Source organism: Topomyia yanbarensis, chromosome 3, assembly GCF_030247195.1.
Source record: "Topomyia yanbarensis strain Yona2022 chromosome 3, ASM3024719v1, whole genome shotgun sequence".
Classification (NCBI taxonomy): domain Eukaryota; kingdom Metazoa; phylum Arthropoda; class Insecta; order Diptera; family Culicidae; genus Topomyia; species Topomyia yanbarensis.
In genome coordinates this window covers 39,115,064-39,127,362 of record NC_080672.1, presented here as the reverse complement: position 1 = coordinate 39,127,362, position 12,299 = coordinate 39,115,064, and the positions used below count along the sequence as shown (strand labels likewise).

The following is a 12,299-nucleotide window of genomic DNA, read 5'->3' as shown; positions in this document are numbered from 1 at the left end:
TGAGAGCAAGGATGTGAAGTAAACAGATCGGAAAACTAGAAGTGGCAGGGTCATTAGAACAGGCTTAATATCGTGCGGGCTTAATTTTTGCCTTCTGATAATGAGGGTCGAGCTTAGGCAGAATAACTACGAATCACTCGAGTTCACTATCATGTGTCCTTGATAAAGGTAGACGTATCTATCTTTACCGTGACAACCGTGTTTCTTTGTTTCTTTGTTTCTTTGCTTCTTTGTTTCTTTGTTTCTTTGTTTCTTTGTTTCTTTGTTTCTTTGTTTCTTTGTTTCTTTGTTTCTTTGTTTCTTTGTTTCTTTGTTTCTTTGTTTCTTTGTTTCTTTGTTTCTTTGTTTCTTTGTTTCTTTGTTTCTTTGTTTCTTTGTTTCTTTGTTTCTTTGTTTCTTTGTTTCTTTGTTTCTTTGTTTCTTTGTTTCTTTGTTTCTTTGTTTCTTTGTTTCTTTGTTTCTTTGTTTCTTTGTTTCTTTGTTTCTTTGTTTCTTTGTTTCTTTGTTTCTTTGTTTCTTTGTTTCTTTGTTTCTTTGTTTCTTTGTTTCTTTGTTTCTTTGTTTCTTTGTTTCTTTGTTTCTTTGTTTCTTTGTTTCTTTGTTTCTTTGTTTCTTTGTTTCTTTGTTTCTTTGTTTCTTTGTTTCTTTGTTTCTTTGTTTCTTTGTTTCTTTGTTTCTTTGTTTCTTTGTTTCTTTGTTTCTTTGTTTCTTTGTTTCTTTGTTTCTTTGTTTCTTTGTTTCTTTGTTTCTTTGTTTCTTTGTTTCTTTGTTTCTTTGTTTCTTTGTTTCTTTGTTTCTTTGTTTCTTTGTTTCTTTGTTTCTTTGTTTCTTTGTTTCTTTGTTTCTTTGTTTCTTTGTTTCTTTGTTTCTTTGTTTCTTTGTTTCTTTGTTTCTTTGTTTCTTTGTGTCTTTGTTTCTTTGTTTCTTTGTTTCTTTGTTTCTTTGTTTCTTTGTTTCTTTGTTTCTTTGTTTCTTTGTTTCTTTGTTTCTTTGTTTCTTTGTTTCTTTGTTTCTTTGTTTCTTTGTTTCTTTGTTTCTTTGTTTCTTTGTTTCTTTGTTTCTTTGTTTCTTTGTTTCTTTGTTTCTTTGTTTCTTTGTTTCTTTGTTTCTTTGTTTCTTTGTTTCTTTGTTTCTTTGTTTCTTTGTTTCTTTGTTTCTTTGTTTCTTTGTTTCTTTGTTTCTTTGTTTCTTTGTTTCTTTGTTTCTTTGTTTCTTTGTTTCTTTGTTTCTTTGTTTCTTTGTTTCTTTGTTTCTTTGTTTCTTTGTTTCTTTGTTTCTTTGTTTCTTTGTTTCTTTGTTTCTTTGTTTCTTTGTTTCTTTGTTTCTTTGTTTCTTTGTTTCTTTGTTTCTTTGTTTCTTTGTTTCTTTGTTTCTTTGTTTCTTTGTTTCTTTGTTTCTTTGTTTCTTTGTTTCTTTGTTTCTTTGTTTCTTTGTTTCTTTGTTTCTTTGTTTCTTTGTTTCTTTGTTTCTTTGTTTCTTTGTTTCTTTGTTTCTTTGTTTCTTTGTTTCTTTGTTTCTTTGTTTCTTTGTTTCTTTGTTTCTTTGTTTCTTTGTTTCTTTGTTTCTTTGTTTCTTTGTTTCTTTGTTTCTTTGTTTCTTTGTTTCTTTGTTTCTTTGTTTCTTTGTTTCTTTGTTTCTTTGTTTCTTTGTTTCTTTGTTTCTTTGTTTCTTTGTTTCTTTGTTTCTTTGTTTCTTTGTTTCTTTGTTTCTTTGTTTCTTTGTTTCTTTGTTTCTTTGTTTCTTTGTTTCTTTGTTTCTTTGTTTCTTTGTTTCTTTGTTTCTTTGTTTCTTTGTTTCTTTGTTTCTTTGTTTCTTTGTTTCTTTGTTTCTTTGTTTCTTTGTTTCTTTGTTTCTTTGTTTCTTTGTTTCTTTGTTTCTTTGTTTCTTTGTTTCTTTGTTTCTTTGTTTCTTTGTTTCTTTGTTTCTTTGTTTCTTTGTTTCTTTGTTTCTTTGTTTCTTTGTTTCTTTGTTTCTTTGTTTCTTTGTTTCTTTGTTTCTTTGTTTCTTTGTTTCTTTGTTTCTTTGTTTCTTTGTTTCTTTGTTTCTTTGTTTCTTTGTTTCTTTGTTTCTTTGTTTCTTTGTTTCTTTGTTTCTTTGTTTCTTTAGTTATTTGGTTCGGTTTTACTTTTTTTGGTATGCGTAGCTCTTATCGGTAGATAGAAGATGCAAAAAAGGTTTAACACAATTAAAGATTCATCCATCTAGTTTCGAGAAAAAGAAAATTCTGCCATACGGTATCAACAAAGCAGGTACTCTATCAAAATCATTTAAAATTTCACCACTTGTCGCATCATAAATCCTGAATAATGAACTGCCATACACGAAAATCGCATTCCAATCAAAACAACCATTGTCGAAGGCCTACACCCGAACTACGTTCAGAAGTAACAAACAATGCGACTCCTTTCAGCATTTGCGCAGCTAACGAATTGTATCAAATGAGGCGTTAATTTTTGATTTGATTCACTTGTTCGGTAGTTCGGCAGGACCAACTGTCATGTCGTAGAACTGCAACAAACAACCATATGGTTTGTTTATGTGTTCCCGATTCTGTCAGGGTAGTACCGAGCCGGGAGTGAAATGTCAAATTTAAAATAGGGTGTAGCGAATGAATTATGGTGCCTTCACTGTCGCTAACGAATTCAACGCTCCCGTTGTTGCCGTACTGATCCCGACAGGGCAGGGAGGGGTGTGTACGAAAATGTCAAGCAGTATACCTAACGAACAGTTCGAGAATGCTTAATTGATTACGGTGCAGTCACCTCGGCAGCAGGTTCGTCGTCACCGCATCGAACAAATAGTTTTTATCCTGTTGGCTGCCACCGTAAGGATTAGGGAAACCAGCAAGTAAAGTTGTTAGCTTTTATGGCCACATTGTCCGAAGCGGATTGAATCACGGATTTATTACAGACAGTGCGGCACAGGACCAGGGGCAGAAACAAACACTGATGGTTGGCCATATCGAAAATAAAAGAGCAAATGCTGTTTTGTTGTGGAACGATGCGAAGGGGAAAGTGGCAGGACATTGATACCCCTTGTTCGTGCTGCAGTTGGATAGAATAGACTCCTTTCTCTCTGTCTGTTCGGTCGGCAAATTGCTTAGGAAAGTGTAAATAATTTACTTGATCGGAAATGTTTATGGACATGAAGTTAGAAGTTCATTAAACATTGAAAGGGAAAGAGGTGTGCTGCGAATGCAGCTCGAAGGATGCTGTGGCAGAGCTATTGCAGATAGTTGCAGAGCGTGCTGAAAAGGTGGGTTTAGTAATAGGTTTAGTTCTCTTTTGGTAGAGCAAATGTGTTTTTAGTTACAATATTATTGGTGGTGTTAGAATTGAACAATTTCCGGAAGACCACTATTCGACTTATTTTTTATTGTCTTTCAGTTGTTTTTCTTAGTCTGATTCTGAAACCCGACCATTCGGAGAACCCTTCTAAACGCACCCCACCCTAAAAAGCAGTCTTTATTACAGTGCAGTCTGTTGCAATTTAACCCGTTATTTCATTGCAACTGGATCCGTCCATAGACGAAGTGCCACTTTCAATTATTCACGCCCCATACGGTTTTCTTTGAGCAGTCAACCACCTAGAGCTAGTTATTTTAGTAGAAGGTAGTTTACTTCACTCCGCCGTGACTTTTGGAGTGTAGACACACGAACACAATCCACTGGGTAGAATCGTTTCGCTGACAGTTTTATCGCAATTGCATGCCGGACTTACTCCTGCTCACTTACCTGTTTCGTAACCGAGTCTATGAGCCGCACAAATATATCCTGCTCCTGGCGGGCACCTGGAAAGAGGGTAAGAAAATCAGTAAGAACATTTTAAAATTGCCATTTATCCGGCCGGTTTAGAATTCAATAAAACAAAGCATAAAATATATTGCCTTGAAGTCGGTTTTGCTATGGTATGAACTAGATTTAACACTTGCGATAAATAATTGAAAACTATGAAAGAGATCGTCTAAACTAAACCCCGGCATGGGGGCTAACCGATCGCAAACTCGGGAACCCCGGAAGCCGCCACAAGAACCAACAATCAGAACACTTAATTTTAATTGGATAAATTAAGAAGATAAAAAAGTTGGCCTTCTCTCCTTCTGCCAATAGAAGCCGGCGTTGTCCGGTTTCGCTGCTTGCCATTGAAAAGTGAAAGTATAGGAGCAGTATGGCTGCGTGAGCTGCTTGCTGCTCCCTGTGGGACTTGGGGAGTTGAACGGTCCCCGAAATCTTATTTGTCTAATGCTCCTTTGCCTTGGTCGGTTTTCCGAAGGCTCGTGCTAGAAACAAAAGAAAACAGCACTCACACCTATGCACGGAGCGAGCAAACAACGATTATTAAATTTTCTTTTTCGACACACAACCCTTATGCACGCATGCTGCTGGTTCGGTGAAGCGTGGCCGACGACGGATGTTGCTTCCGGAAAGGAAGGACGGAAGTGAGCAATAACATAAGAACGTATCCTCCGATGGTGTTGTTTGCTTTGCCTTGGCTCGAACCGGAGGACCACAAAGTTTGATAAAGTTTGGTTTGGTTTGAGGTGAAATTTTAGGACTGCACCTTGACCAGCAGCCGTCGTGCGTCATATCGGTGTGGGGATGATGAGCAAGAAGAACAATGCAAGAAGCGTGGTCACCTTTTTCGAAAAACCGGACATGCCTGGCGAAGGTTGGTGGCTGTGGGACGAGGTAATTGTTTTGGTGTGATTTATTATGAAAATCTTTATCTTTCCCATATGGGTGTGCATTCTGGTGCAGGTCTATGTGTAATAATAGTCTGCTATGAATAAAGTTTAATTTTAGTGGACAAAAGTGTTCACAAAAGTATCGCTTGGGGTGTGGCGAGCTGCTGGAACCGAACCGAGAGTTGGATTATTTATATAATTTATCGCAAAATATGAAAACGAAAAATAATGGAGGGATACTGGTGTTGACCGGCCAGCGGCCGTTCATTTCGGACGACACAATCCATATGGGACTTTTTAAAGTACTATAATTTCCAGATCCTCACTGCAAGAGTAGATATTATGCAGATAAATAGGGCCTAACGAAGGAATTTAAAATAGTCAGAGCTTTGAAGCTTCAGTAAATACACAAGCTCCAACCAGCTTTAAATTTGTCTTGAGTTGTCACATGGAACGATTAATAATATGCAAATAAGAGGAAGTAGATTATGATGCCCTGGAACTGCCGGCTCCTTAACATATCTCACATTTTGTGATTTTTTTCTTTTCAATTCAGCGTATGTAGTCAGTGCACATAACACTCTCAGCTACATGGATTGAAACATTCACACAAGACCAACAATTGTTACCGTATGCTAATTAAATGTTGCCCCTGCCAAGAAGATACCTGCGCTAGAGAAGAGCTCCTTATTTGCATAAATTATGCAGGACAAACTGCTGATAATTAAAACTTTTGTCGCACCGTTTCATGGTTGTATTCGTGTAGCTGCTTTTTGCTTTAATGTTTGCCCTTCCAAATATATTCGACGAACTAAAATTAATGGTCTATAATAGCGAAACCAGGCATTTGTTACTTACCATTTGCGTACAACAGCTGCAACCGGTACTGGATGCCGTTGTTTGTTTTCTGGCCATCGGATTCCTGGAAAACAATGAGAGGAAAATCATTATGAATGAGTTAAAGATATTCTGTGAAGGATAATTCTTTCAGGTAAGTTATAAAAATACAATTTTGACTAAATCCTCATGGATTTATGTTCCCACTAGCTTAATCATTGATTTGAACGGTATCCGATTACAACTTAAATTTTAATAAAACTACCAAAGCTTCCCGATTGGAACAGTCGGTTTCTCCTCGTACTCAGTTCAGAAGCTGAAAATCGCTCCGTTGCTATAGCAGGGTACGCACTCAAATCTACGCGTGTCTCGCTTTGTCTATTAGCAAAAGCAAATTTGGTTTCCTATTGTGTGAAATGTGAACAAACAATGAGTGACAATGCAATAATTGATTCCCCGATGCGGTCAAACTCTGTTGCTGGTGACTTTTCGAAATGTCTAATAAGACCATCTATTTGCGAAGTGGAGCAACTGTTGAAGGTGAACACGAAGCTCACCGTAGCAGAAGTTATTGTTATGTAATTCCACCATCTACGCCATACGGTACTGATTATGTTCAATCATGACATTTTATACAGCATCCCAGCATATATAGACGATGACACTATTGAAGTGAAGCTGCATGACCTTGCGCCGCGTACTACTACTAGCATTATAAAGCAATATATGTCGAAATACGGAGAAGTGGATACTATTAAGGAAGATATTTGGAGGAACTTCTTCCCAGGTTTCTGCAACGCCGTGCAAGTGGTGAGAATGCGTCCGACAAAAACCTATCCCTTCCTACCTAACCTCCAATGCAAACCAATCCGAGGTGTTACATGTAGTGAACGAACATTGGTCACGCACCTAGGACAGATTCCTATGTGACGATTCTATGATCAGCCGCTACACAACAGAAAACCTTGCACAGAGGCTGCTAAGGAAATTCAATCTGTAACGCAGTGTGTTTGGCAGCAACAAACACGACATCAATAACGAGCGAGTTCAGTACAAGTAAACCAACTGCCATAACCATAGACGAAGTAACAACGATTACATCAAACGCCTCCAAACCAACAACCAACATCAACAATAAAGAAACAAATGCCGATGAAGACGGATTTGCAACAGTGACCCGTAAGAACAAGAAACAAAATAGAGCTTCCGTGATGAACAGCATAAAGGGCGAACACGAAATTATTGCGACACCGAAAATGTCATGCCAATTTTCTTATAATGTTTAAAATCAAACCAAAATTTTAGGGTAGTTTTATACATATATTTACTTCAAAAATCTAAAGAAAAGTTATTCGATGGAGCCTTGAGCGTAAAACTGAACTCATTTTCGCTTGATGCCCTCCATCAAAGTCTTTACAGTGTCATCCGGTACAAGTTTCTCAGTTTTTTTTCTCCATTTTCTTAATATGTCCTTCTCGTCTTTGACTGTCTTCTTGCTCTTCCGAAGTTCCCGCTTCATCATTGCCCAGTACTGCTCCACAAGGCGCAGCTCCGGACAGTTTGGCGGATTCATGTCCTTTGGAACAAAATGGACAGAATTGGCCTCATACCACTCCAGGACACTTTTAGAATAGTGGCATGATGCCAAATTTGGCCAAAATAGCGGAGCTTCGTCGTGCTGCTGCAAGAAAGGCAAAAAGCGCTTCTCGAGGCACTCAGATTTGTAGATCTCGCCATTTACTGTGCCCTTTGTCACGAAAGGCTCACTCCTCAGTCCGCAAGAGCAGATGGCCTGCCAAATGAGATATTTGGAGGTGAACTTCGACATTTTCTTCTTCTTAAATTTGTCGTCCACATAGAACTTGCTCTTGTCGGTGAAAAACTCCAACCCCGGAATTTGCTTAAAATCGGGTTTATATACGTTTCGTCGTCCATCACACAGCAGCCATAGTTTGTCAGCATCTTCTCGTAGAGCTTCCGTGCAAAAAGGGCTTCACCTTTCCCTCCGTCTTTTTGTTCTCCGGTCCCGGTTTTCCTCCACCTCCTTTGCTGTGGTCCAACGTCAACCGCTCCTGGAACCGCTTCAACACTCTGGAGACGGTTGAATGGTGAATGTTCAACATTTTTCCCAACTGCCGGTGCGACAGGTCAGGAAATTCCAGGTGTTTGGAAAGAATTTGTTCTCTTGACTCGCGTTGGCTCACCTCCATTTTCGTTGAATCGAAAAACACGACTTCGAGTTTGACAGCATGTAAACAATACACATCAATGAGAAAGTGTGCAAAATTTGGTTGATTTTTACCCAATGGTAAAAAAGTTATGCCCTGTTGAATGTGTCGCAATAATTTCGTGTTTGCCCTTTAGAAGTAGTACCGATGACGACATAGACGTGAACGACAACACAAAAGAAGGAATCAGGAATAAAAATATATTGGCTTAAATGTCACGTTCCCCGTATGTAGTCGGGGATTCGTGCCTTGCCGTGTGTTTTCATCATTTCCTGAGCGGAAGGAAAGGAGAAGGCGGTGTGGGGAAGTAGAGTTGGAAGGGTGGGAAAAATAACAGCACAAAAACAAAAAACAAACAGCAGGTAAGTTAAATTCACAAGGAGTTCAACTCGCCTGCGAGCAAGCCTAAAGCTCTTTACCACATTGGATAAAAAACTTTAGTATGTTTCTGAGTTTCGGTCGTCCAAACATGGTGTCATCCACATAAGGACGGCCGAAAACTCGAAATCGTAATTGCGCTATATGTCAGATGATATGAGGTTCCATAGTCGGATTCACAAAGATCACATGAAAAAGACTCAGCGGGCTGAATAGTTGCCATGTGATAATTGAGTTTGCAGTGGCCAGTTAAAGCCCTGAGCTTTGAAAAATGTAGGAGATTTTTCGAAATCACTGGGCACGGTTGGACTAGAAACGCCTTTGTTTGGCGACACGTTTGTAGATTTCTCCAATAATTGTGGTGTTCGGACGAAGCCCAGGACCGTATTTTTTCCCTTATCCAACTTGTCGAAATTGGCAGGGCGGGCTCAGGACCAACGAAGTTAATCGCTGAACCTCTCCTGGCCAATTCGTCAGCCCATTCATTTCCAATAATATCGGAATGTCCGGGCACCCAGACAAGGTAGATAGTGTTGACAATGCTTAGTTCTTCGATTTGGGTTTGGCATACGATCACTAGCTTGGACCGTGATTTGTCTGAGCTAAGGGCCTTGATTACAATCTGACTATCGGAGCAGAAGTTTATAACTCTGTCGGACAAACTCACTTGAAGGGCCGATTGCAACCCGCACATATTCGCAAAGATTTCTGCTTGAAATACAGTACAATATCTACCTAATGAGTGAGATTGTTCCAATCTCATTCCACGACAGTACACACCAGCACCAGAACGTCCCTCCATCAGAGAACCGTCAGTATCAACAAAGCCCAGTAACCGCCAGTCTGTATGCACATGATAGTGCTTCTTGTTTGAGGTGTATGTGTAATGGTTTGATATTTAGAAGTGTCTCAAGAGCAGCTGTCGGTATGCTCATGCACGCTTTCTTGACTCTGAACTCAATGTGAGCAGACCAATTTAGTTTTGGATCCAGTATAACTCCAACGTATTTGACTTGATCTGCACACAGTAGCTCAGAATCAAAGAACTGCAAGGGATGAACCCCGGTTGTCATTCGCTTCTTCGTGAAAAGAACTATTGAAGTTTTGCTTGGGTTAACTGATAATTTAACTTGTCGACACCACTGTTCGACAGCTCTTAATGCCTGTTGCATTAAGTAATAGATTGTTCCGATGCAAAATCCAGTAATTAGTATTTGGTAATCGTCAGCAACCCCGTAGGTTGGAAATCCAAGCTCATTGAGTTTCTTCAACAAGCCGTCGGGTACCAAGTTCCATAACAAAGGAGACAGAACGCCGCCCTGAGGACAACTGCAAATACTCAACTTCCGTATGCGGCTACTAAGCATTGCGTTTATCCAACCCGAGATACATGCAGGTATCCCATGACCGCGCGTCAAAACGCACTCTCAATATCTAGGTATACACCCAAGCTAGATTGCTTGAGCGAGGCAGCTTTCTCAATGTTGTAAACACTAGTGAAGATCGGCTAGGATCTGTGGCCGTATGCTGATTGGGAAAAGGGACAAACGACGCGCGCCTGAAACTGCTGTTGTATCCGTCATGCAAAGTGAATCTATCGGTAAGTTAATGGTGATTTTGGGCAGCTCAAAATTATTTCTTAGTTTTCTCTTGTAGATTCGGTTTGTATACGACCCTCGATTAATATTTTTTCTCTTTTGCTAGTTTTCCTACCTCAAAAAAATTAAAAAAAAAAAAAGAAATTTGTATTGAGGTACTTTCTTGTCATTTATCGTGATGGATTCAGGAATAATCAGTAAGTCCAGATCAGTAACGAAATTACAACCAAGGGCGGTCCCACGAGCTAAGTATTTAGTAGAAACAACACTCCCATTATAAATAAGTTGCGCGATTTAAATTTTCGGAAATCGATCGCGAACGACTTTCGTGCATATAGCCAAGATCATCTAGGGGTCCCACAACCCAAATCTCAAACGATTAGATGTATTAGACTAGCTCACAGTTTTAGCAATACCTCCCAGCCGGGTGTTTGGAGTTCAAATTGCTGTAGTTTAGGGAAAAAGTAAATCACTCTCGATTACCAGCTGTCCAGAGTTTAAACTCAAGAAAAACATAACTAAATACCGTTTTGCTCTGAGTGTTCGTATACTCGGAGGCTAACCATCCCACCGCTTAAAAACATATTTATTTCGTGGTCGCATTGCCTGCTTGTGGCGAATCCTATACCTGTCCCCCAATCTTATTCCATAATACCTATGGAAGCGTCGGTGGTCTCTGTTCGACCGTCCGACTTTTTGACGAAAAAGAATAACTTTATTTCCCTTGAGAAAGGCCATCACCAAAAGGCCGAAACGTCGGGTAGTAAGAAACTCTTGTTTTGATTTCTTAAAAGACTGAGACAGCCGACTTCACAATCTCCAACATAACATCCCAGTCGTGATCTACATAACCATATACATTGAGATGATGTTATCTAGTGGCGGGCACTAGTACTGAGGGATTTCCCTTGCTATGATCATTCTCAGGAATAGACCGTTCCAACATCAAATTATGGTCCTGTCTAACTGTAAATGACGTGAAAATCCAAGATGATACCAGATAAGGTATAGGCATACTTAAAGCGATAGTTTTGGTTTTGCGATTGGCAAGTTCGACATTGCGTAAATACTGCTTCACTTCCCAAAAAAAGAGATTATTGAAAACAAAATCAATTAAAAAGTAATGTTTGGAATATAGAAGCCAGTATTTTCAGCCTTTTTAGGGTTCTCAAGGTGTTTGCCACCAATAATATTATTGTACACATATGCATACACGTACACTTATACAGATTATCTTGAATCTGTTTTGTGTTTGTCAAATCTGCCACTCTTCACATTCTTATCCGGGCACGCTTTTCTTCGCTTTGAGGCAGACCCTCGACTCAAGACGGATACAGGTGGGCACATTTTTTTTCTATGTGTGAGTGCGGCTGCCATTTTTCTTCGATGAAGCCGATAAAACAGGAGGATATGAAAAAGAAAAGCATAAACAAATGGCGCAGTGAGCTTTTCTATTGCCATAAGTTTTGTTTCGGGTCGGTCATAATTATTTTTTATCGGTAGTTTCGAGACAAAAAGTGTCCCTAAGTGTTCGAATTGGAAGATCCGAGGTGAACCTCGGCCTTTTCTCGCTTTTCATCGTGCTCCAAAGAATCAGGATGCTGATCCGGATGTTTATGCTTACTTCCAGTGGCCCGGACGCCATGCTTAATTTTACAAGTATAATACTAATACAATCAAAAGTGTCAAATGTTCCCACCTTTCTTTCTCTTTATTTTGCCCACGACTAGTACCGATGTGTCAATGAGCGTTACCAACTTTGTGGCACGAAAAAGTAATGTGATGGAAATAGAATTGACAATCGTGGAAGAGGGAAAATCACAGCGAAATATTACTCTCGTCTCCTAGAAGGATCGAAAACATGTTTTCAATATTCGTTGTGATCCGGAGCCACGTGTATCGACTGGATACCTAGAAAAGCTTCGTTCCTAATCCTATATCAAACAACTAGTCGCTATGGATACATTCAAATCAATATCGAAAATCAGGGATGATCTGAAATAATCAGTGTATTTTAAAACTCTCTAGGGGAGGCTTGGTTAGAATAAATTTGTTGGCAGGAGTTCCAGAGAAGTCCTACTAGAACAGTACATACGTGGTGACTCGGCTCCAGTTCGTTTAAGAACAACTGAAATGGGTTGGTTCCGAAAATTCAGGAAAAAACTGGCAGAACATTCTGTGGTCAGATGAGTCAAAGGAGTAACATGATTGGATTGGGTGGAAAACAATTGATTCGAAGTTTAGGAAATTCTAAATGTCAATCACAATACATTCAAACATGGAAGAGAGAATATTACGGTTAAGGGTTGTTTCTTTTGGCGCGAAGTTAGTCCAATTTGTCGAATCAAAGTACCATGGACTACAATTTTTGTTCGGAGATCTTTGGAGATTCCCTACTTTCATATTTTGAGTGATAAATGTCTTAAAAGTGCCAGTTTATGCAAGACTGTAAACCGAAGATTGCCGCTCAAACCGTCAAAAAGTTGATGGACGACCATAATATCTCTGTTATGAAGTGGCTAGCTCAATATCCGGTGCTAGATCAAAATAAAAATTTGTGGCAGATCGTTAAAA

General features: G+C 39.1%; 1 protein-coding gene across 8 annotated transcripts in view; it reads right to left on the bottom strand.

The window, feature by feature from the left end:
* Positions 1-12,299, bottom strand: part of LOC131689820 (transcription factor collier) — a 158,993-nt gene that overhangs the window by 99,585 nt on the left and 47,109 nt on the right. For all 8 annotated transcript variants that reach the window (XM_058975132.1, XM_058975131.1, XM_058975134.1 and 5 more), the window contains exons 3-4: positions 5,543-5,606; positions 3,735-3,790 (exon numbers count right to left, since the gene is read on the bottom strand). In XM_058975132.1, coding sequence (XP_058831115.1) covers positions 3,735-3,790; positions 5,543-5,606 — 120 coding nt within the window. The remainder of the gene's footprint in view (positions 1-3,734; positions 3,791-5,542; positions 5,607-12,299) is intronic.